Here is a 22,672-nt window from a genome sequence, read left to right as displayed (position 1 = left end):
AGCAATCTGAAGAGGATGATACTGGTGAACAAATGAAAGAAAATCAAAGGATGAATCTGAGAGATCGATCTAATCTGTGAGCACCTGCTTGTACCAAGATATAGCTTGCCCTGAAATTATCTTTGAACCTCAAACTTTTGAAGAAGCAACGGCATCGAAAGAGTCATCAAAGTGGAAACAAGCAATGGAAGAGAAAATGAAATCCCTGAAGAAGAGCAAAACTTGGGATCTAGTACCATTACCATACAACCGCTAGGCAGCTGGATGTAAGTGGGTTTATCATGTGAATCAGAATTCTGAGGGAAAATTGAACGGTTTAAAGCCAGATTATGTGTGAAAGGTTATTCACAATGAAATGGCATTGATTATGAAGATACATTCTCTCCTGTGATCTGATATGATTCAACCAGAGTTTTATTAGCCTTAGCAGCTTCACAAGATATGGAAATTAGGCAGTTTGATGTTAAGACTGCATTTCTGAATGGGGATTTGAAAGAAGAAGTTTACATGGAGCAACCAAAAGGTTTTGTTGTAGAAGCCCCAAACAATATTTGCAAACTGAAGAAGAGTCTATATGGACACAAACAATCACCACATTGTTGGAATCCAAAATTTGTTCATTTTCTGACAATGTTTGGCCTTGTGCAACGGAATGCAGACAAATGTGCTTTCCGTGCTTTAACAGATGACACTGGTGTTTACTTGACACTTTATGTGGACGATGGCTTGCTTATTTGTAAGTCTCCAAAAATACAGTAAAATGTTTTAATAGCACTGGAATCAATGTTTGAAATTACTGTGGGCAATGGGAAATACTTCTGTGGATTGTAAATCTAATACTGCCCTTCAACAAAATAAATCTCTATAGGCCAGCAAAGATATATCAATTGTTTACTTTAGAAGTTCAACATGGATGATTCAAAACCGAACTCCACTCAGTTTGATGTTGGAACCATGTTGCACAGTGGGCAGTCTCCTGCAAACCAACATGAGGTAAAGGAGATGGAGAGCAAACCTTATCAGCAGGCAGTTGGCAGCTTAATGTTTGCAGCAACTGTCTCATGGTCAGACATCATGTTCACTGTGAGTATGGTGAGTAGGTTTTTACATAATCCGGGTCTCGATCATTGGCAAGCTGTTAAAAGGATTATGAAGTATCTACAGGGGGCCAGGGACATGACCATAAGGTACAAAGATGACTCTACTGGGCTGGTGGTGTACTCAGATGCCGGCATCTCTGGTGACTATGACACTCGTCGGTCAACAACAGTCTATATGAGCTTGTTAGCAGGTGGACCTGTGACACGGTGTTCACGTCGGCAGAAACGTGTAATCAACAATGAAGGCCGAGTACATAGCAGCGTCAGATGCTGGAACTGAAGTTTTTTTGTTGTGTGGTTTTCTCAGTGAAATTGGTTTTCAGTTAGACAAACCAACACCACTTAATGTTGAAAATCAATGTGCTATTTGCCTGATTAAAAACACAGAACATCACAACCACACCAGGCACATTGACATTAAAGATTTGTAGCATTATATGCGTGAACATGTTGAAAATAATGAGATTGAAGTCTATTATGTTAATTCTGATAAACAGTTGGTTAACTAGAGACAATTTCATATCAAACAGAAAAGCTCTGTCAATGGTCTCAAACAAACTCAATAAAACAAGAGTGTGAGTGTTGACAGCAATGAGTTTGTTGTATTGGCTTATTTATGGCTTCATTTTCTGTTTTCATGGTGTGAGTGCTCCAGATACTTATGTTCATTCTGTGTGCAGCCGTGTTCCTTGACATTATAAAATTATATCTTTGTTTTTTTTTGTTCTGTTGTTATAGTTATGGTGTAATAGTTAGTTGCAATAAAGAATGGATCAATAAGTTATTTTTTCTCCAATATACAGTATTTCACTCTGTAATTTTCTGCCAAACACAATTACAGACATTAGTTGCTAAAGGGGCTTTGGGAGCACTAAATTGTAGTGAACATTGAAGTACCGCCAGACTGATATTGAAGATCCATTTGCAATCTGAATGTGCTGTAAAGGCAGCAAAGATACAGCTTCTCAAGGAATAAATAAGTCAGCAGAAAAGACAGAACTTGTGAATTAAAAAAAAAAACAGCTTAATAGCAATGAAGCAGCATGATCTTCTATCATAAGCCATGTTTGATGGAAAGTACAAGCATTTCGTATGTATAGCAATCTTTTGTTACCAGAGACATTGAATCATCATGCATTAGATATGAAGGGAAAATCATGAAAGACCATAAACACAATATGTAACTCTTTGAAGAAATATTTCACCTCCCCAACAAGCAGGGCAGCACATGGTACATCGTAATATCGACAGATACCCTGTTGTGTCATACAGGAAGTGGACTCCATACTTCAAGGGATGAAATAAGATGAAGTTTAAGAAACAGTTAGCTTGTTAAAGAAGAAATTCTCGCCAGGATCACATGTTATTTCAAGAGCTGTAGTTGAGAAATGTATAAAAGATATATGGGAAATCAGGCTTTCTCGGCGAATTTCTATTATGAAGTCTTCTCAGACTACGAGATAAGTCAACATCTAGGGCAACATCTCGACAAGTTTCCTACAAGTCACCTTCAAACAAAGTGATGGATTCATGTATGATTTGTGTCTTTACAGACGCTGGGCCGTAAGCACCTCTGACTCATCTGTAGCCCCTGGGCAATCCACTCACTTCAGGGAAGGGTCACCAAAGATTTGTCTTTCATGACCGAGTCCCAGAACCCATTCGTCCAGCACAACACCTCTGTTCAAAATAATGACATAATATGACCTTCATTGAGGCTGTACTCTGCCACTGCAAATTTGACTTTTTGGCCAAGGTAAATGCTTCTCACTTATTCTGAGTGGCGCTCAAAACAATGTATCTGAAACTAAAGGAATTATACCAATATGCACACAATACATTTGATGCCTGGCCACATGGCATAGAAAAACTGCATACATGTCAGCATCTGAGGGAAACCTTTAGGAAGAACGGTTACTCAGAGGCACAGATGAGATGTGTTCTTCAGCTGAGTAAGAAGGAGAAAGGAAGAATATAATCTGTAATAAGACATAAAGCATCCACTGTTCCTTCCATATGCTGGGCTGCCCACCGCCAAGATCGAAAGTATATTGGAGAAGAACAAAATTAAAAACTGTTTTCTGCTTGTTGGCCTAATGAAAGACAAAACTAGGACCATGGACACTTGGAATCTACAACATTAGCTGCCTGGGTCGAACTTCCTATCTGCTGTCACAGGCGGAGAAAAATAATTCCGCTCCTCATTTTTGACATAAATGTACCACCAAGTAACTTACACCTGTACGTAACTGAGAACTATGACTGCTGCTGTTGTTGCTGATAATAATAACAACTATAATAATAAATACATGTTACACTTAATCCACTCCAATCAGCCAAAGTTGTTTACGGCATGCTTTCTGTATTTTACTGTATCTTTTTGTTGATCAATGCAATCATTCAATGTTCTTAAGTGCACTACATGATATGGGACAAATCAAGCACATAATGAAACACGCATATAAATACAACATTGATACACAGAGCATACATCACAAAGAAAATATATTGTTGTCATGGTGGTCTTCAGTCCTGAGACTGGTTTGATGCAGCTCTCCATGCTACTCTATCCTGTGCGAGCTTCTTCATCTCCCAGTGCCTACTGCAGCCTACATCCTACTGAATCTGCTTAGTGTATTCATCTCTTGGTCTCCCTCTACGATTTTTACCCTCCACGCTGCCCTCCAATACTAAATTGGTGATCCCTCGATGTCTCAGAACATGTCCTACCAACCGATCCCTTCTTCTAGCCAAGTTGTGCCACGAGCTCCTCTTCTCCCCAATTCTATTCAATACCTCCTGATTAGTTATGTGGTCTACCCAACTAATCTTCAGCATTCTTCTGTAGCACCACATTTTGAAACCTTCTATTCTCTTATGTTCTAAACTAATTATCGTCTATGTTTCACTTCCATACAAGGCTACACTCCATACAAATACTTTCAGAAACGACTTCCCGACATTTAAATCTATACTCGATGTTAACAAATTTTTCTTCTTCAGAAATGCCTTCCTCGCAATTGCCAGTCTACATTTTATATCCTCTCTACTTCGACCATCATCCTTTACTACTTTAGGTGTCTCATTTCCAAATCTAATTCCATCAGCATCACCCAACTTAATTCGACTACATTCCATTATCCTCGTTTTGCTTTTTTTGATGTTCATCTTATACCCTCCTTTCAAGACACTGTCCATTCCGTTCAACTGTTCTTCCAAATCCTTTGCTGTCTGCCAGAATTACAATGTCATCGGCGAACCTCAAAGTTTTTATTTCTTCTCCATGGATTTTAATACCTACTCCGAATTTTTCTTTTGTTTTCTTTACTGCTTGCTCAATATACAGATTGAATAACATCGTGGATAGGCTACAACCCTGTCTCACTCCCTTCCCAACCACTGCTTCCCCTTCATACCCCTCGACTCTTTTAACTGCCATCTGGTTTCTGTAGAAATTGTAAATAGCCCTTTGCTCCCTGTATTTTACCCCTGCCACCTTCACAATTTGAAAGAGAGTATTCCAGTCAACATTGTCAAAAGCTTTCTCTATGTCTACAAATGCTTGAAATGTAGGTTTGCCTTTCCTTAATCTTTCTTCTAAGATAAGTCGCAGGGCCAGTATTGCCTCATATGTTCCAATATGTCTACGGTATCCAAACTGATCTTCCCTGAGGTCAGCTTCTATCAGTTTTTTCATTCGTCTGTAAACAATTCGCGTTAGTATTTTGCAGCTGTGACTTATTAAACTGGTGTTCGGTAATTTTCACATCCGTCAACACCTGCTTTCTTTGGGATTGGAATTATTATATTTTTCTTGAAGTCTGAGGGTATTTCGCCTGTCTCATACATTTTGCTCACCAGATGGTAGAGTTATGTCAGGACTGGCTCTCCCAAGGCTGTCAGTAGTTCTAATAGAATGTTGTCTACTCCTGGGGCCTTGTTTCGACTCAGGTCTTTCAGTGGTCTGTCAAACTCTTCATGCAGTATCATATCCCCATTTCATCTTCATCTACAATCTCTTCCATTTCCATAATATTGTCTTCAAGTACATCACTCTTGTATAGACCCTCTATATACTCTGTCCACCTTCCTGCTTTCAGATGAGTCAATCATCCAGACTCTTGCCACTGCAACTACTGAAAAGGCACCTGCCCCTCCTCAGGAACCACATGTTTGTCTGGCCTCTCAGCAGATACCCCTCCATTGGGGTTGCACCTGTGGTACGGCTATCTGTATTGCTGAGGCACGCAAGCCTCCCCACCAATGGCAAGGTCCATGGTTCATGGAAGGGGGGGGAGATATATTACACATGTATTATTATTCTGTCATTCAATGTACAGTAATGTGCAACATAAAAAGAATATAAATACACATGAAACTAGTTCACTTAGTTTGCTCCACATTGGTTTATAGATCACGCTGAATAAAGTCTTGTATACCTTAGAAGCAATGCTTTGTTCATAGTGCTCTAAAAGTTTATTTTTCATTTAGTTACTTCTTGAAGAATCTCTGTTTCTTCCAGAAGATGGTTATAAAGTTGATTCACATACACTAAACTTGTTACTGTACAATTTAGTTGAATGTGGAACTAACCTTAACAACCTCTTCGGCCTTGTGTGGCGACTATCCATGTTCCAGACCAGCCTACTGATGTTTTGTTTAACAAAGCATAGATGTTCAACAATGTATTGATTAGGGAGAGGCAGTATGTTTAATTTTTTAAAGAGTAGTTTACATGTTTGTATTTTATTCTTGTGCATGATTGTTCTAATTCCTTTTTTTTTTGCAGTTTGATTCAATATTACGACCCCAAGAAATGATCCCAAAATTTACTGGTGAATGGAAAAGAACATGATACATACAAGTCAGTGTGCTAGTATTTAGCTCATCCCTCACTGAATGAAGCATAAAACAGACTTTGCTTAGCCTACAACTAATCGTATCAATGAGTGTGTCCATGATGTGGATCTTTAAGAATTTTGCCTCCTAAGCAAATTTAGTATTCCTGTCACATAATGTTACTGTTGGAGGCTGGGGACCTCAGTTCTGAATGGTGTGAAAGGTTAGACATACTGCCTTTTTTGTATTGAGGAGCCTCTGTTTGACACTAGTCTTGAGTCAGTTTCAGCTGCATTTCTGTTGTTGCTGACTCGAGAAATTCAGCTGTATTGGAGGTAAGGGCATTAGCATAATGGACAAAGAAAAATGCCTTACTGGTTGGTAGGGTGGGGAGGTCATTTATATAAACAAGAAGGGGAAGGGTAAACTGGCTGGGCTGATAGCAGGAAATTTAAAGGGGGGAGAAACTACATCTCATGGTGGTAACTCTTTTTTAGTGTAAGATCCGTGTCCAGTAGGAAACTCAGCCAGGCGAGTACTAAAGATGTTAAAAAAGTTCAACATACTCACAAAAGTAAAATGAAAAATGTTAGTATATTTCATCAAAATATTGGGGTATTGAAGAATAAAATTGATGAGGTTCTGCTTGTTTAGAAGGTATAGAAACTGAGAATGTAATAGATGTACTATGCCTGTCTGAGCATCACATTGTCACTGATATGCAAAAGGTTAGCATCAATGGGTACAAATTAGCTGCACATGTAAGTAGAGATAATATGATGAGACGAGGAGTTGCCATATATGTCAAAAGCTTCCACAGAGCAAAACATTTAGAAACTAAAAAAATTTGTGTAGAGCAACATATGGAAGTATGTGCCACTGAACTTCACTAGAAGAGGCAAGGCTACTAATAGAAGAGGCCATACCTGTGCAGTTTGAAACAACTGTATTTCCACGAACCTCTCCCTCTGAAATCAGTAAAATAATAAACTCACTGAAAAGTAAAAGCTCTTACGGAATTGATGGCATTTCCATCAAGATACTTAAAGCTTGTTCTCCACAGATAAGTAGGATTCTCAGCCTCTTTGGAGCAGGGTGTTTTCCCCAATAGACTGAAATATGCCATTGTAAAACCATTGCATAAAAAGGGGGATACGTCGGATGTCAACAACTATCGCCCAATCTCTCTTCTGACAGCTCTATCAAAAATTTTTGAGAAAGTAATGTATTCAAGAGTAGCCTCCCATATATGTAAAAATAATGTACTAACAAAATGTCAGTTTGGTTTTCAGAAAGGCTTTTCAACAGAAAATGCTATATACGCTTTCACTGATCAAATATTAAATGCTCGAATAACCGGACATCACCCATTGGTATTTTTTGTGATCTCTCAAAGGCCTTTGACTGTGTAAATAATGGAATTCTTTTAGATAAGCCAAATCATTATGGTTTGAGGGGGGCAGTGCACAAATGGTTTAATTCATACTTAACTGGAAGAATGCAGAAAGTTAAAATAAGTGGTTCATGTAATGTTAATACAACAGCTGATTCCTCAAACTGGGGGGCTATCAAGCACGGGGTCCCACAGGGTTCGGTCTTAGGTCCTTTACTGTTCTTGATATACATTAATGACTTACCATTCCATATTGATGAAGATGCAAAGTTAGTTCTTTTTGCTGACGATACAAGTATAGTAATAACATCCAAAAACCAAGAACTAAGTGATGTAATTGTAAATGATGTTTTTCACAAAATTATTAAGTGGTTCTCAGCAAATGGACTCTCTTTAAATTTTGATAAAACACAGTATATACAGTTCCGTACAGTAAATGGCACAACTCCAGTAATAAATATAGAGTTTGAACAGAAGTCTGTAGCTAAGGTAGAATTTTCAAAATTTTTAGGTGTGTCCATTGATGAGAGGTTAAACTGGAAGCAACACATTGATGGTCTGCTGAAACGTCTGAGTTCGGCTACGTATGCTATTAGGGTTATTGCAAATTTTGGTGATAAGAATCTCAGTAAATTAGCTTACTATGCCTACTTTCATTCACTGCTTTCATATGGTATCATATTCTGGGGTAATTCATCGTTGAGTAGAAAAGTATTCATTGCTCAAAAACGTGTAATCAGAATAATTGCTGGAGTCCACCCACAGTCATCTTGCAGACATCTATTTAAGGATCTAGGGATCCTCACAGTAACCTCACAGTATATATATTCACTTATGAAATTTGTTGTTAATAATCCAACTCAGTTCAAAAGTAATAGCAGTGTGCATAGCTATAACACCAGGAGAAAGGATGATCTTCACTATGCAGGGTTAAATCTGACTTTGGCACAGAAGGGGGTAAATTATGCTGTCACAAAAGTCTTTGGTCACCTACCAAACAGCATCAAAAGCCTGACAGATAGTCAACCAACATTTAAAAATAAATTAAAAGAATTTCTAGATGACAACGCTTTCTACTCATTTGCTGAATTTTTAGATATAAATTAAGGGAGGGATAAAAACTAACTTAAGCATTAGTATCATGCAATATTTTGTGTAATGTAATGTCTTGTACAGACATCTTTCATTAACCTGACACGTTCCACATCATTACGAAGTGTCGTATTCATGATCTATGGAACAAGTATTAATCTAATCTAATCTAATCTAAAGAAGCAATAACAAAAGACGTAAAATTTTATGATTTGTGCACAAGAGTTCACCACATTTAGGACACATACATGATTTACTTTATTTATATGAACATACTGCATTCAGTCTTTAATGTAACTACTGATCCAGCCACAGGCAGTTTCCCTCATCCCACACAAATCCAACTTTTGCAAAACTATGTTGTGGGTCACCATGTCAAAAGCCATTGCGATGTCAAGAAAGACCAAAAAAGGTTGGCATTTCTTGTCAACTATGTCTAGGTAGAATCATGTATTGCATCAATAGTTGTTTTATTTTCTTTGACAGCATACTGAGCAGAAGACAGAATGTTATTTTTTCTAAGAAATTAGTTTAGTCTGGGAGACGTTGCATACCAAAATATTGTATAAATGAGAGCACTGCAACTGGATGGTAGTTGCCAGGATTTTCTTTAGAAACCTTTTTATATATGGGTATGATTTTTACTGTTTTAAGTTTCCTTGGAAATATTGTGTCGGAAAATGAGGCATTTATTACGTGAGACTGTGGCTTACCAGTAACTTTACATCATCTATGGAGAAGGAAGCAGGAGATCATGTCTCCTCCTGCTCATGAGGCTTTCTTTATTTTACTACTGATTATATTTTCTTCTCTGCTCCTGAAGTAGATAGTTGTGTTAATGAAGGTATTGAGGACTGATTGAGAGACACAATTACTTTTTATATATTCTGTTAGTTTTTCTACAGTTTCGATAAAGTATGAGCTAAATTCTTGAGTTACTTCCTCTTGGTCAGTAATTAATGCTGAATTTATTTAAGTTTAGTGTTACTTTCACTTTTCCTTTTTCTACCTGTTTCTGAATTGATTAATTGCCATATGCATTTCCTTTAATTATATGAAGACTTCAGAATGATGTCATTTTGTAGTTTTTTAGCAGTTCTTTTGTATGCAGTGAAGTATTTCTTAGATTGTGCCCTGTTGCTATGGTTAGCCTTGCTGAGGGACCAAATTCATCGATTACTTCGTCATAGTACATTTGTTGTGTTATTGCAGAATTCATGGAGAGGACAGCAAGACTGTTGACTCAGTCCTGCGACATGGATGACCTCTAATAATTCTGGAGTCTTTTGAGGTGCGAGAAAGAGCAATCAGCTGGACAGTTGGTTGCAGTGGATGACAAAAATATCCGTAATGAAATCTCCAAATTGAACATCGTTTGCATGCAACAGTTTATACAATATATATAAGGGAGGAGGTTTTTATTTCGTTTCTCTTACGTATGCTTTAAAATGAATAACCTCATCATTCAAAATTTCTCTAAGTCGTCTTTGGCATGCTGTTACAATTCTCTAGCACATTTCAATAGTTCACTGCTATCTTGAAAAATTACTCAGGAGCTCAAAATTACTATAAAACTCTGCCAACATTTTTTTTCTTTTCGCTGGTTCAGATATCAGTCTCTTTATAATAACCAGAAATATATTCACAGGAAAATCTTCCTTTCCTTCAAAAGTAGCATCAAGCTCGGCTGTTTCGTCCACTTTCAATTTTCTTAACTTTTCCTTTCTTGTGGCTGTGTTGTACATATTTATCTTATTCTTTTCGATGCCAGCGTCTTCATGTGTGGCGTACATGGAACGATTCTCTCGAAAGTATTCCAGTAAAGGATCGTACACCTTTGTTAATCCTAATGTCGGTATCAACACTCTGTATCTATTTGTAGCAATTAATCTCTTCAATATCACTGCCCAAAAAGCTGTAATTATCACAGTTTCCAGACCCTGGAGACTCCTCAGCATTCCAGTCACCTTCCGTCATAGTGAACCGATTTGAGATAATCCTGAATAACTTCCAAAGCTGATATTATTTATACTCTGTTGACAATGAGACTATAGTAGGCATTTTGACTCACTGACGGGTGTGTTTCTGAAGAGATTGATGTATTTGCACTGATGAGCAATAACAATTTGACCATCTGCTTAATAGCTTGTTTGTTCGTTTTTCGAACGAAATACATCTCTAATTCTGCTTATGAGGTATCCAACAGTTTGTTGGTACGCTTACAGAGGTATGTGGCATTAAATGTCTACGCCCTGATCATGTAATTCGCGTATATAACGGGATGTTGATTTGCATACGCGGTGATGGCGCCGATAGCGACACATAGGATATACATCAGGTGACTTTCGTCGTCGAGACGTCAACATGAGTTCGCTACCATTCTCCTCAGATCACTGCAGCAAGGTTCTGCCTCTGAGACACGGATAATTATACTGGTAAAAGATGACATCACCATCATAAAAGACATCAAGCATGAAGGGATGCACGTGGTTCGCATGTGTCAGCGTGTCTTCGATTATTATCACAGGTCCAATGCAAGCGCAGAAGAATGTCTCTCATAGCGTAGTATTGCTCCCACCAGGCTGCATCCATGGTGCGCTGCTCGTTTCGAGCCGCCGTTCACCTCCATGATGGGTTTTGTGGAGAAAACCATCGATCTATTGTAGCAGATATGTGATTCAACCGAAGACCTGACACGTTTCCATTGATCGACGGTCGAAACCTGATGGTCCCATGCCCACTGTAATCGTAACTGCTGATGCCGTTAGGTCAACATATGAACATGTAGGTGTGGTCTGCTGCAGGGCTCCCTGTTCAACAATGTTCAATGAACGGTGTGCTCTGGAAACATTTTTGTGTTCACTAGCATTTTGCTCTTCCGGCACAGATAACACAGATCACCATCTCTTCCACTTTACACAGCAGACAAGCCACCGAGTCCTTTGTTCTGTGAAGAGTCGTGGACTTCCAGTCACTTAGCGCCTAGCGGTAGTTTCACTGTCCTCCCATCTCTTTCCGTAGTTGCTCATGACAGTGGCATGTCACATTCGACCAGTTTTGCCATATCTTTGGGATTAGTAACAGAACTGTGCGTGATTTACATAATTTAGTGACTGGACTGAAACATATTCTCCACATCCACACAATTCTAAAGTAAAATTAGTTCTTCTGGAATGAAGACTATTTCTAATAAAATTTCATGTAAAGGTAAGGCCGGTAAGCACCCCTGAAAACCGTTTTCCCCACGTGTGGCGATCGTTACAGGAAAGTGTTATTTAAGCTACTACTACTACTACTACTACTACTACTACTACTACTAATACTAATACTAATACTAATACTAATACTAATACTGTCCTGGCTAACCTGTTAAGCATAGGATTGCAGTTTAAAATGTGGTAGGAAATGACTTGTTTTGTTTCATATTCTTTTCACTGAGTATACAAAATGACAAATAAAGAAGATGAAAGAGTAGCTAGTTCTCTGACATGGGGATGTGAACAAGTGGTAGATAAAGATACAGGGCCTGTTATGGCAAATGTAGAAAAAGGATTATCCATTATATTTGAGCCAGGAATGAACAGAGAAATAGATGGAAAGGGAGGACCAGTAAAGATGTTTGCATTACTATAAGCAAAAATGGAAGAAGGGCACAAAGAACTGAGTGGCCAGATAAAAGCTGTTAGCAGATCACAGGAGAAAAGTGGAAGAAGGGGAGAAAGAACTGAGGAGGCAAACAGAAACTCTTAGCAACAAGGTAGATGAACTATGAAAGAGAATGTCAGATTAGTTAGGTAAAACAATAGATCAGACATTTAAAGAAGTTAAAAGTACAATGTTTACAAAAAGAGATGAGTCACAAAGTATTAGAAATGAAAAGGTAGAATGCTTGGACTAAAGCATTGTGGCCAAGTTGTTGAGGATGAACAAGAGAAAGCTGAAGTAGAGAGTGACTATGATCAAATTTTCCAGGAATTTAGTAGGAAGAATGAGACAGACGTGGAAGAGACTAGGGAGACCACTTCTAATAATGAGAATGAGGTAGATGGCTTAGAAGAGAGCATTGGGGACAAAATTGTATTGCAGACATCTTCAGTAATGCAGGTACAGGGTGGTAATAACGCTGACAACATAGCTGTTGATCTCAGTGTAGATGTGAATTCAGTTTCTGTCACAAGTACTGTTAGGACTCAATCTACATTTGACAGCTCAGAAAATAAAAAGTAGAGAAGGTTTTGTGTTAGCTTAAAAAATATTGAAAAGAGGCATATGCTCCAGAGAGGTACAAATATTTTCAAGAATGTACCACAGAATTATTTGATGTGTACTGGTTTGATGACAGAGCGATGGAATGAAAATTAGTTGGGCATATCCAGATTACAATAGGAGATCTAACGATAGAGTGAATGGATGTAGTGAGAAAATGATAGCAAATTAAAACAGTCAGACACTGCATAGAAAAGATGAAATTTAGCTGAAGTGTTGATGAAGAATTTGAATTATCAGAAAAGCTGTAGGTTGGGAGGTCAGAACCCACGACAATGCCCAAGGAAGAGGCTTGGGGACGGGAACGTGACGGAAATTGACAAAAGGAGAAGGAGGAGATTAGTGTTTAACGTCCCGTCGACAACGAGCTCATTAGAGACGGAGCGCAAGCTCGGGTGAGGGAAGGATGGGGAAGGAAATCGGCCTTGCCCTTTCAAAGGAACCATCCCGGCATTTTCCTGAAGCGAGGAAATTGACAAGAGTTGTTTTTTCAGTGACATACGTTCATTTTGCTGTACCTCGCTAAATGTAGCAAGCAAACACGTGGCTTTTAACGTCCGTACTGGTGCCTTGCACTCGTGGTATGGTTCCATAATTGATCCTGGATGGTACACTCTCCTTGAAAAGCATGTTGAGCGACTGTGCGAACCGTGCAAAACAAAGGTCGCGCCACCGAAAGGTCGGTTTTCAGCGCGACGCGTGGAGCGTCGTGTCTTTCGCGAATGGATGACAAGCACTGTGAAACGACCTAGTTAACGAGACTTTGCTACGTGCTTGTGTGGAGTTGCATCAACTCGACCCACACGGCCCGTGGCAAAGAAGATCGGAGACGTGTGTCACGTCGAATTGTCCAGCTCACACTCACTGCATGCTTTGTCTCATGCGGGTTGGCCAGTACGTGTAGCACTGTTGCAAAAATTTTGTGTAACGGTAAACCTCCCCTCGCGGGCCAGTAAATACCAGGCACAGTTTGCCTGTGTCGGATGTGACCATAGTTCTCTCGTTCTCGCATTTCTGTGGTACAGCCGCCTCACGGATCCCCCCCTTAAAAGGCGGAGCTCCGCAGCCGCGAGAAAGGGGCGGCGATGAGTCTGTGGAGTAGATGTGTTTAGTTAGTGCTGTGCGTGGTGACTTTAGTACTATCGTGATGGGGGTGGGTCGGTCAGCAGTGGAAGGGCGACGGCCCGTGACGTCAGTGCGAGGGACTTGACGAGAGTGCAGGGGCGTGTGTCCCTGTGCGATCGCCTACTGACAGTAGCAACAGTCAGTGCTGGCTACGAAATCTCCATAGCAATGTGTAGCGAAGGCTCCATAGCTGCGAGTCACTTGGAAAGATGTCTCGAAGGTCGACGCACTGGTAGCTTAATAACGACACAGAGTTTTCACTAGTGCTACAGTTAATGCAGTACAATAGAACGAGAAAAATGACTAACAAAGGTTGAGGCCAGGAGAGTGACAGGAGTGTAGGATGTAGTGCAGGAGAGTTCCTGTCTAAGCAATTCAGAAAAGCTGGTGTTGGTGGGAAGAATCCATATGACAGTGGCTCTGAAAGCGTCATTGAAATGAAGGAAGTGATGTTGGGCAGCGTGCTGAGCAACAGGGTGGTCCAGCTGTTTCCTGGCCACAATTTGTCGATGGCCATTCATGCAGACAGACAGTTTGTCAGTTGTCATGCCCACACGTCGAATGCAGCACAGTGGTTGCGGCTTAGGTTGTAGATTACATGAGTGGTTTCACAGGTAACCCCACCTTTGATGGGAGGTGATGTTTGTGACCAGACTGGAGTAGGTGTTGGTGGGAGGATGAATGAAACACGTCGGTACTGAGTTACGAGGGGAATGCTCCTCTGTGGCCAGGCGGCGAGATTTTGGGTGGTTGTGGGAGACTGGAAAGATAAGGCATGGGCGATTTTTTTTTGTGCAAGGTTGGGAGGATAATTACAATCTGCAAAGGCGTCAGAGAAACTCCCAGTATATTTCGAGAGGACCCGCTCATCACTGCAGATGCGAGAACCATGAGTGGATAGACAGTATAGAAGGGACTTCTTGGTATGGAACAGGTGGCAGTGGATATATTGCATATGGTTAGTAGGTCTGATATGGGCAGAGGTACTGATCTACCGTCTTTGAGGTACATGGTTTGTGGGGCTGACTTGGACCAGGTGAATCAAACATGGGAGAAGGTGTTGAGATTCTGGAGGAATGTGGATAGGGTGTCCTCAACCTTGATCCAGATCACAAAGCTTTCATTAATGAATCTGAACCAGGGAGGGGTTTAGGATTCTGGGTGTTTAGGAAGGATTCCTCTAGATGGCCCATGAATAGGTTGGCATAGGATGGTGCCATGTGGTTGCCTGTATCTGTACACTGGATTTGTTTGTCGGTAATGCCTTCAAAGGAGAAGTAATTTTTGGTCAGAATATAGTTGGTCATGGCGACTATGAAGGAGATTGTTGGTTTGGAATCCATCAGGCGCTGGGAAAGGTAGTGTTCAAAAGTGATAAGGCCATGGGCATTAGGGATGTTAGTGTAAATGGAGGTGTCGTCAATAATGGTGAGCAGGGCCCTGTGTGGTAAAGGGACAGGAACTAGGGGGGGGGGGGAATGGAGGAAATAGTTGGTATCTTTTATGTAGCAGGGTAGGGTCCAAGTAATATGCAGAAGGTGTTGGTCTATGACAGCAGAGATTATCTCAGTGGGGGCACAATAACCGGCCAGGATGGGCCATCTTGGGTGGTTGGGTTTATGGACTGTAGGAAGCATGTAGGTGGGAGTACAGGGAGTGGTAGGGGTGAGAAGAGAGATGGACTCTGAGGAAAGGTTGTGGGATGGGCCTAAGGATTTGAAGGGAAACTGGAGATCCTGCTGGATTTTTGGAATAGGGTCAATGTGGCGAGGTTTTTATATGGTTTAACTGACAGCTGGCAGAGTTCTTCTGCCAGGTAATCCTTGCAGTTCAAAACAACAGTGGTGGAGCCTTTGTCTGCAGGTAAGATCATAATGTCAGGATCAATTTTTAGACGAGGGACTGCAGTTCGTTCTGCAGATGTAAGGTTAGTTTGCCTGTTGAAGGATCTGGGGAAATATGGTGAGGCAAGGTCCAAGATTAAGAAATTCTGGAAAGTGAATAGGGGTGATTTGGTTACAGTAGGGGTGGCTCATGGTTGGATGGAGGAGTGAACTGAGTCAGTCAGGGTTCTACATTGGTCTTTGGTTGAGTCTCACTGGTACGGTTGGTACTGAAAAAGTTTTTCCACTGTAGGGACTGGGAGAGGGAGAGAAGGTCTTTAACAACAGTGGGGTGTGTGGCAAAAGGTGAGGCCTTTGGAAAGGGACTGATATATCTGTGGGGCTAAGGCTTCTGGAGGAATGGTTCATGACTGTGTTTCAGGTCTGTTTAGGTTCTGGATTCTGCATGGTGGTGTCAGGGAGTTTTGGAGGGTGGGGTGGATGTAGTAGGTTTGCAAAACAGGGTTTGTCAGCTATGAGGGGAAGTGGGGGAGGTTTGGAGGTTGTTGTTGAGGTGGTGGACAGTGGTGCTCCTGAGTGGGAGTACAAAGTGAACAGGGAGGAGGGTTTTTTGAGGTATCATTGTTCCTGTTGAGGTCCTGGAGGGCAAGAGTTTCAGGGCTCGTAATGCTGAAGGAGGAGATCGATGTGACACCTGCTGACCTCATTTACGGCCAATCCCTCGCAACACCAGGTGGCTTTGTAAAGAAAGTACCACTCCCACATGACACCACAGTCCCACTGTGGCAGAATATCTGTACACTAACATAGCTGTCCTCTGAACAGTTGCACCAATGTAGCACATCAGCAGGAAAGCTTTCATAGACGCCAGCCCACAGCGTTGCACGCCCATCATGGCACCTCTTCAGCCACCCTTCTCCAGAGGGCACCATGTGATTGCCCACGAAGAAAAAATTCTGGACATAGAGTGCAATAGGAAGCCATCTAGAGTGTCAATGGAACGCATCAGCCTGGCTTACGTCCAGCAGCCACCCATTTCTTCAATGCAGCAGAAGATCTGACTACAGATGACACACCCTCCACCATCGGTCAGACAGAGCGTGCACCTTTAACCGCCAGTGATCCAAAGCTGAAGCCAGCTTCATTGTCTTGCCATGTGCGCCTCTCATCATCTCATCCACGCAGCCGGCGCTGCCGCCTGGACTGCGTACAACACAGGCACCTGGGTCACCCCCACCACAGCTGCCAGCAGAGTACTTCATGTGTACCACCCACGACATACTCTTCAAGCACCTGTGCTGCATCATCAAAACGCCATGTCACACAATGCAGCAAGCAATGCCCCAGCCACCATGCATCATTAGAATCTAGCACATTGCAGCCAGCATCTGCTGTAGAGACTCTATCTCCAGCTGGCCACATCTGCAGCTAGCTCACCAGTCGAGATCCAGACACCACCTCCCCTATCAATGGCTGCGTTTCTGTCATAGCTCCTGCACCTGGGTCGTGTACTCGTGCCTCCACCACATCAAAAGTTGAGGCCAGATAGACGCCAATGATGGTTTTCATACTCACATTCCTATCAAGCTCTGGACATCGCCTTCGTGCCACCAGGCTTGTCCGTTTCAGCTCTGGGACCTGCATTCGAGTTGTGGTGACACTGTTCCCATGCAGGTTTATACTTACTGTGTAATCCCTATTCCCTTGAGTCTCGAGCATTGAGTTTGGATCAAGTGCCGCGCTGTGGTTCCACAACTGAGTCTGTCAGTGAACTTGTACTACTGTGCAACTCGAGAACATTGGAATTCTCTTTCTGGATGTCATTCTGAACAATTCAAAGATGGTAGATCAGTACTTCTGCCCATATCAGACCTACCAACCATATGCGATATCTCCACTGCCACCTGTTCCATACCAAGAAGTTCCTTCTATACTGTCTATCCACTCATGGTTCTCGCATCTGCAGTGATGAGCGGGTCCTCTCGAAATATACTGGGGGTTTCTCTGACGCCTTTGCAGATTGTAATTATCCTCCCAACCTTGCACAAAAAAAATCGCCCATGCCTTATCTTTCCAGTCTCCCACAACCTCCCAAAATCTCGCCGCCTGGCCACAGAGGAGCATTCCCCTCGTAACTCAGTATCGACCTGTCCCATTCATCCTCCCACCAACACCTACTCCAGTCTGGTCACAAACATCACCTTCCATCAAAGGTGGGGTTACCTGTGAAACCAGTCATGTAATTTACAACCTAAGCCGCAACCACTGTGCTGCATTCTATGTGGGCATGACAACCGACAAACTGTATGTCTGCTTGAATGGCCATCAACAAACTGTGGCCAGGAAACAGCTGGACCACCCTGTTGCTGAGCACTCTGCCCAACATGACTTTCTTCATTTCAATGGCTCTTTCACAGCCACTGCCATATGGATCCTTTCCACCAACACCAGCTTTTCTGAATTGCTTAGGCAGGAACTCTCCTTGCACTATATCCTACACTCCTGTCACTCTCCTGGCCTCAACCTTATTTAGTCATTTTTCTCACCCATCCATCCCTTTCCCTGTTCCCATTCCAGCGCTACACAACCCTCATTCTACCAATGCACCCTGTTTTTTTTGCTTCTCTCCTTTTTTGGAACCATCCTCACTCCTACTTCTCACCTGCCCTCCATCTAACCTCCTGACTGCACCTAGCTGCCCTACCCTCTCTCAGCCTCATCCTTGCACGCTCCCCAGTAGCACTTCATTCTACCCCACCCCTACCATGCTCTCTCTCACTCTCCCCACCCCAGGCTCTTCCTTACCCTCACCCAGTTGCCACTCCCATCATGCTGTTGCTCACAGTGCGGCTGCAACAGCCAAAAAAATGACTCTGAGCACTATGGGATTTAACATCTGAGTTCATCAGTCCCTTAGAACTTAGAACTACTTAAACATAACTAACCTAAGGACATCACACATAACCATGCCCAAGGCACGATTCGAACCTACGACCGTAGCGGTCGCGCGGTTTCAGACTGAAGCGCTCAGCTGCCAAAGGCTACAGTCATGTGTGTGTGCATTGTGTTTGCATGTATGTGTGTTTGTGTGTCTGTCATCTATTTTTGACAAAGGCTTTGATCGCTGAAAGCTTATATAGTGACAATCTTTTATTGTGCCTATCTGTGACCCAGCATCTCCGCAACTTCCCTTTTCATAATATTGTTACATTCCATGTCGGATTTTCTACTGTTATATTATTTTTAGCAGTTTCAATTCTTATGGTCTTTGGGTTATCTTCGTACTACTCTATTAATATGTATTTCAGGGAAGAGTTGAACAGCAATGCTGATAGACAGTGACCTTGTCTTATGCCTATTGTTATAAGGAATGGATCAGAAATTTCTCCTGTAAACTTCACTTTCGGTATGGTGTTGGTTGGAGTAAGTCCTATTAATTTACTTAGTTTTAGATGAAGTCCCAGATTCCTTAAAATTTTTAGTATTGATTGTCTAAGGACGTACTCATATGCTTTCTTAAAATCTACAAATGTTTGTTCTGTTTCATGTAGTATGCCATAATCAATTTTAAACTAATGTTCTGCTCTGCACAGCTTCTCTATGGTCTGAAACCTCCCTGGCATTCCCCTAACTCCTGTTCTACTCGTTCCTTGATTCTTCCTTATCGGACCATGGATAAAATCTTGCATGTGTGGTCTAAGATAGATTCCTTTGTAGTTCTCTGGATTGCTCTTATCCCCCTTCCTGTGTAGTGGGTGGATGGTGACTGTGGTCCAGTGTTCAGGGAATTATTCTATTACCCAAATTTTTGTTAAGAGACTTGTGTAAGGAGGTCTTGACAGTGTCTCCTGAATGTTTCTTCATTTCAAAAAAATGTGATCTTCTCCACATGCCTTATATTTTTTTTGTTCTTGGAAAGTTGGAGGTTCTAATTTTTAGGTTCGGTTTTAATTGGGGTATTTAAGTCAATGTGTAAGAGTTCTTTGGGTTCTTCACAATTCAAAAATTTAATAAATGCATTTGCCATGATTTCAGCATTTTCTTTGTTGCTGTGTGCCAGTCTTCTCTCTTCACCTTTTAATATTAGCGTCAGGGGCTCATACCATTGTAGTTGTTTCCCAAAGATATTGTAGTAGTTCCTTGATTTTGTGCTAATTATTTTCTGTAGAGTTATTATTTCTTTATGGAATCCTCTCTTAATTCTCCTGACTTTTTTGTGAATTTTCCCATACATTTTTGAGGTTGATGGCATTTACTTCTGTTTTGTTTGTTTGCAACCTTAACCATGCTTGGGATCTTTCTTTAAGGAATTTTTCACATTCTGGAGTCCACCTTGCATGTTTTCTTTGTGGGTTCAAGGGAGCTAGAGTCATGGCTTGGTTCTTGAGATTTGATACCAATTCTTCTACATTGTCTGTTACTTTAATGATTTGTTGGTATTTGTCATTTTTAATTAACTGGTGTGGGACACACCTCCTTCTTGTTTTATTTCTTTTTCATTCTTCTTCTTTAATGGAGTGAATTTGATTTCATGTTAACGAAGTACTGGTCTGAGCCTGTTTCTACTCCTCTCAATTCTTTAATGTTGTGTATTTCCTTATTAAAGTTTTTGTCTATACAGGTATGGTCTAGCTACCATTCACCCTTCATTCAGTCTGGATATTTCCAGTTTTAAGTTTATTTGGCTTCCTCTTCAAGTATGTTGATTATATATACTGTTGTGTTCTGTGCAAACTTCTACAAGACTTTGACCATTCTTGTTTGTAAATTTATGTGGACTCCATTTTACAATTATACCTTTATATATCTTTTCTTTTCGCAGCTGGGCATTGAAGGCTCCCAGTAAGGTTTTGCATTCCTTTTATTTATTCTGTCCACAGTTTGTTCGAGAAGGTCCCAAATCTCCTTTTTCCTTCATTTTTCTTAGAACTTTTTTTTTCATTTATATGAGCATGTGCATTTCTAATTGTGTAGGTTTTATTCATTGTTTTAAAAGTCAGAGTTGCAATTCTTGGCCATACTGTTTGAAAATGACTTATTGAATGTATTATTTTTATGATCACTATAAATCTTGTTACAAACTGGGAACATTGCTACATAAACCTCTGTCCTGGCGACCTATTATAAAAATTATATCCTTGTGATTCAAATGGACCCTTTATCATGTTTCTCATTTCTTGGAGCATCGATATTAAAATTTTTTGTTTGTTTAATGCATCTGAGACATTATTGAGTTTTGCAGTCTTAAGTATTGAGTGTATGTTGTATGTTGCTAGAAGATTTATTTGCTTACTTTGGATCTTATTTTTATGTGTCAGTACGCATTTTGGTGACTGCAAATGCTTCAATTCATTGCTCCATCCAGTTCGCTATCCATCAAACCTGATGCAGCATTTGCCTGCCGATTTGGACAAGACAGTGGTGTCTTTTTCCCAAATGACCTTTTCATATTTCACTTTCATAGGTAATCAACCTTAGGTGGAGCAAGCCCCAATTTACAAATAAGACTGTTAAATGCAGTGGGTGTCTTTGTCCATGAGAGCTATTTTATTTAATAAAGTCTGCTGGTAAGCGAGATAGGTCCACCCCCCCTCCCAATCTGCCACCTGGGACGCGCCATGTAGGAGAATCACCTCTCCTCCTACTGTCACAGCATAGTAGTTTCCTGGGATGTGGCCATTAATAATATTTGTCATTATTAGTTCCTCAATTCTGGTACTATACTGTGATATTTAGTATTAAAAATGATAGGTCATAACCTCACTTTAGCCTTTCAGTACTGAGCTAAGGGATGTGATGTGACATGACATGATGGACAGTGAGAATACATGCTAAGGCGATGGTGCCTTGTCATGATGTAAGCTGATTTTACTCATCAAAGCTACGAGCCCAGCTTGTTCCAGATAGCAAATGCAAATTGTTATGCTGTTTATAAAATGCCTATACCAAATCTACAACACCTATGAAGGGGATTTGTCTGTATTAACGATATGACGACATTCACAACTTATAGGATGCATTATGAACAAACCTATATCATACACCTAGATCATGCAACCATATTGGGCAATCTAGGTTGACGACAGAAGATCAATCCTGTGTAACTGAATGCTCACACTGAATGCCACATTTCCAGACTATGCTGTAACGTGCCGATATTAATTCCTGAATTACCAACAAAGCCAAATTTTGACGATTACAGTTTCAGAGAAAATGAGTGATTTACTCAAGCGAAAGCGCTTCACAGATTGAACAAGTAAATAACACATTGTTACTGGGCCTTATCAAACAGTTATTCAGCTTGGTATTGATTGAGAGACTTGTTGGATGTCTTCCTGACGGCTATCGTGTCATATTTTGCACAGTTGGTGGGTTAGAGCGTCAGTTCACAAATTTGCAACCTCTTGCATTACAATTGTATCCTTATGGTCCATGGTCCAGAATGTTGTTGCTGTATCTACACAGATTATTCTCAAATTGTTCTAATGTATTTTGTGTTACTTACATATTAACCAAAGACCGTTTTCCATGTCTTGCCGGATTTGTATACCTGACTGTTTCTGTAATGTAGCGTTAGTTGTGAAAGTTGTATTAACTCACCAGCTATTTCTGAATGCAGTAGACGCTGTATCCTTCACTGTCGGTTGTCCATCTTCATCTGGAGATCTTGAATAATAATACCTGTGTTTGCACAGCGAAGTGCCATCTTGAAAGCTTTGATGGTGCAGTTTTAGCCACACACTTAAAAGTTTTTTGTGCAATTCTTGTGTGTGGTGTACACATTACTGTGCAGGAATGCAGAATTAAATCATAAGCTGTTGTTTTTGTGAGAAGTTTTGCACAGCTTTGAATTCCGTATGTAAATTTTGCAGGTTCATTCTGTTTCAAACGTATGACAACAATGGGTGCAAACTTTTTAAATTCCAGTGGACTGATCATTTATTTATTTATTTACAAGTCTCATTCAGCAGGAAAAAATTTGAGGAGCAAATCTCCAAAGTCATAGAACGTGT

At 40.8% G+C, this 22,672-nt stretch overlaps 1 protein-coding gene across 1 annotated transcript in view; it reads left to right on the top strand.

Moving 5' to 3' along the window:
• The window catches only part of LOC126359950 (presenilin homolog), a 155,804-nt gene that overhangs the window by 5,175 nt on the left and 127,957 nt on the right, over positions 1-22,672 (top strand). Inside the window, exon 2 of the mRNA XM_050007669.1 lies at positions 5,890-6,162. Within this exon, the coding sequence (XP_049863626.1) occupies positions 6,116-6,162 (47 nt within the window). The 5' untranslated portion in view covers positions 5,890-6,115. The remainder of the gene's footprint in view (positions 1-5,889; positions 6,163-22,672) is intronic.

Source organism: Schistocerca gregaria, chromosome 1, assembly GCF_023897955.1.
Source record: "Schistocerca gregaria isolate iqSchGreg1 chromosome 1, iqSchGreg1.2, whole genome shotgun sequence".
Classification (NCBI taxonomy): domain Eukaryota; kingdom Metazoa; phylum Arthropoda; class Insecta; order Orthoptera; family Acrididae; genus Schistocerca; species Schistocerca gregaria.
Note: the sequence above shows the minus strand (reverse complement) of the source record. Positions and strands in the feature narration are given on the sequence as shown.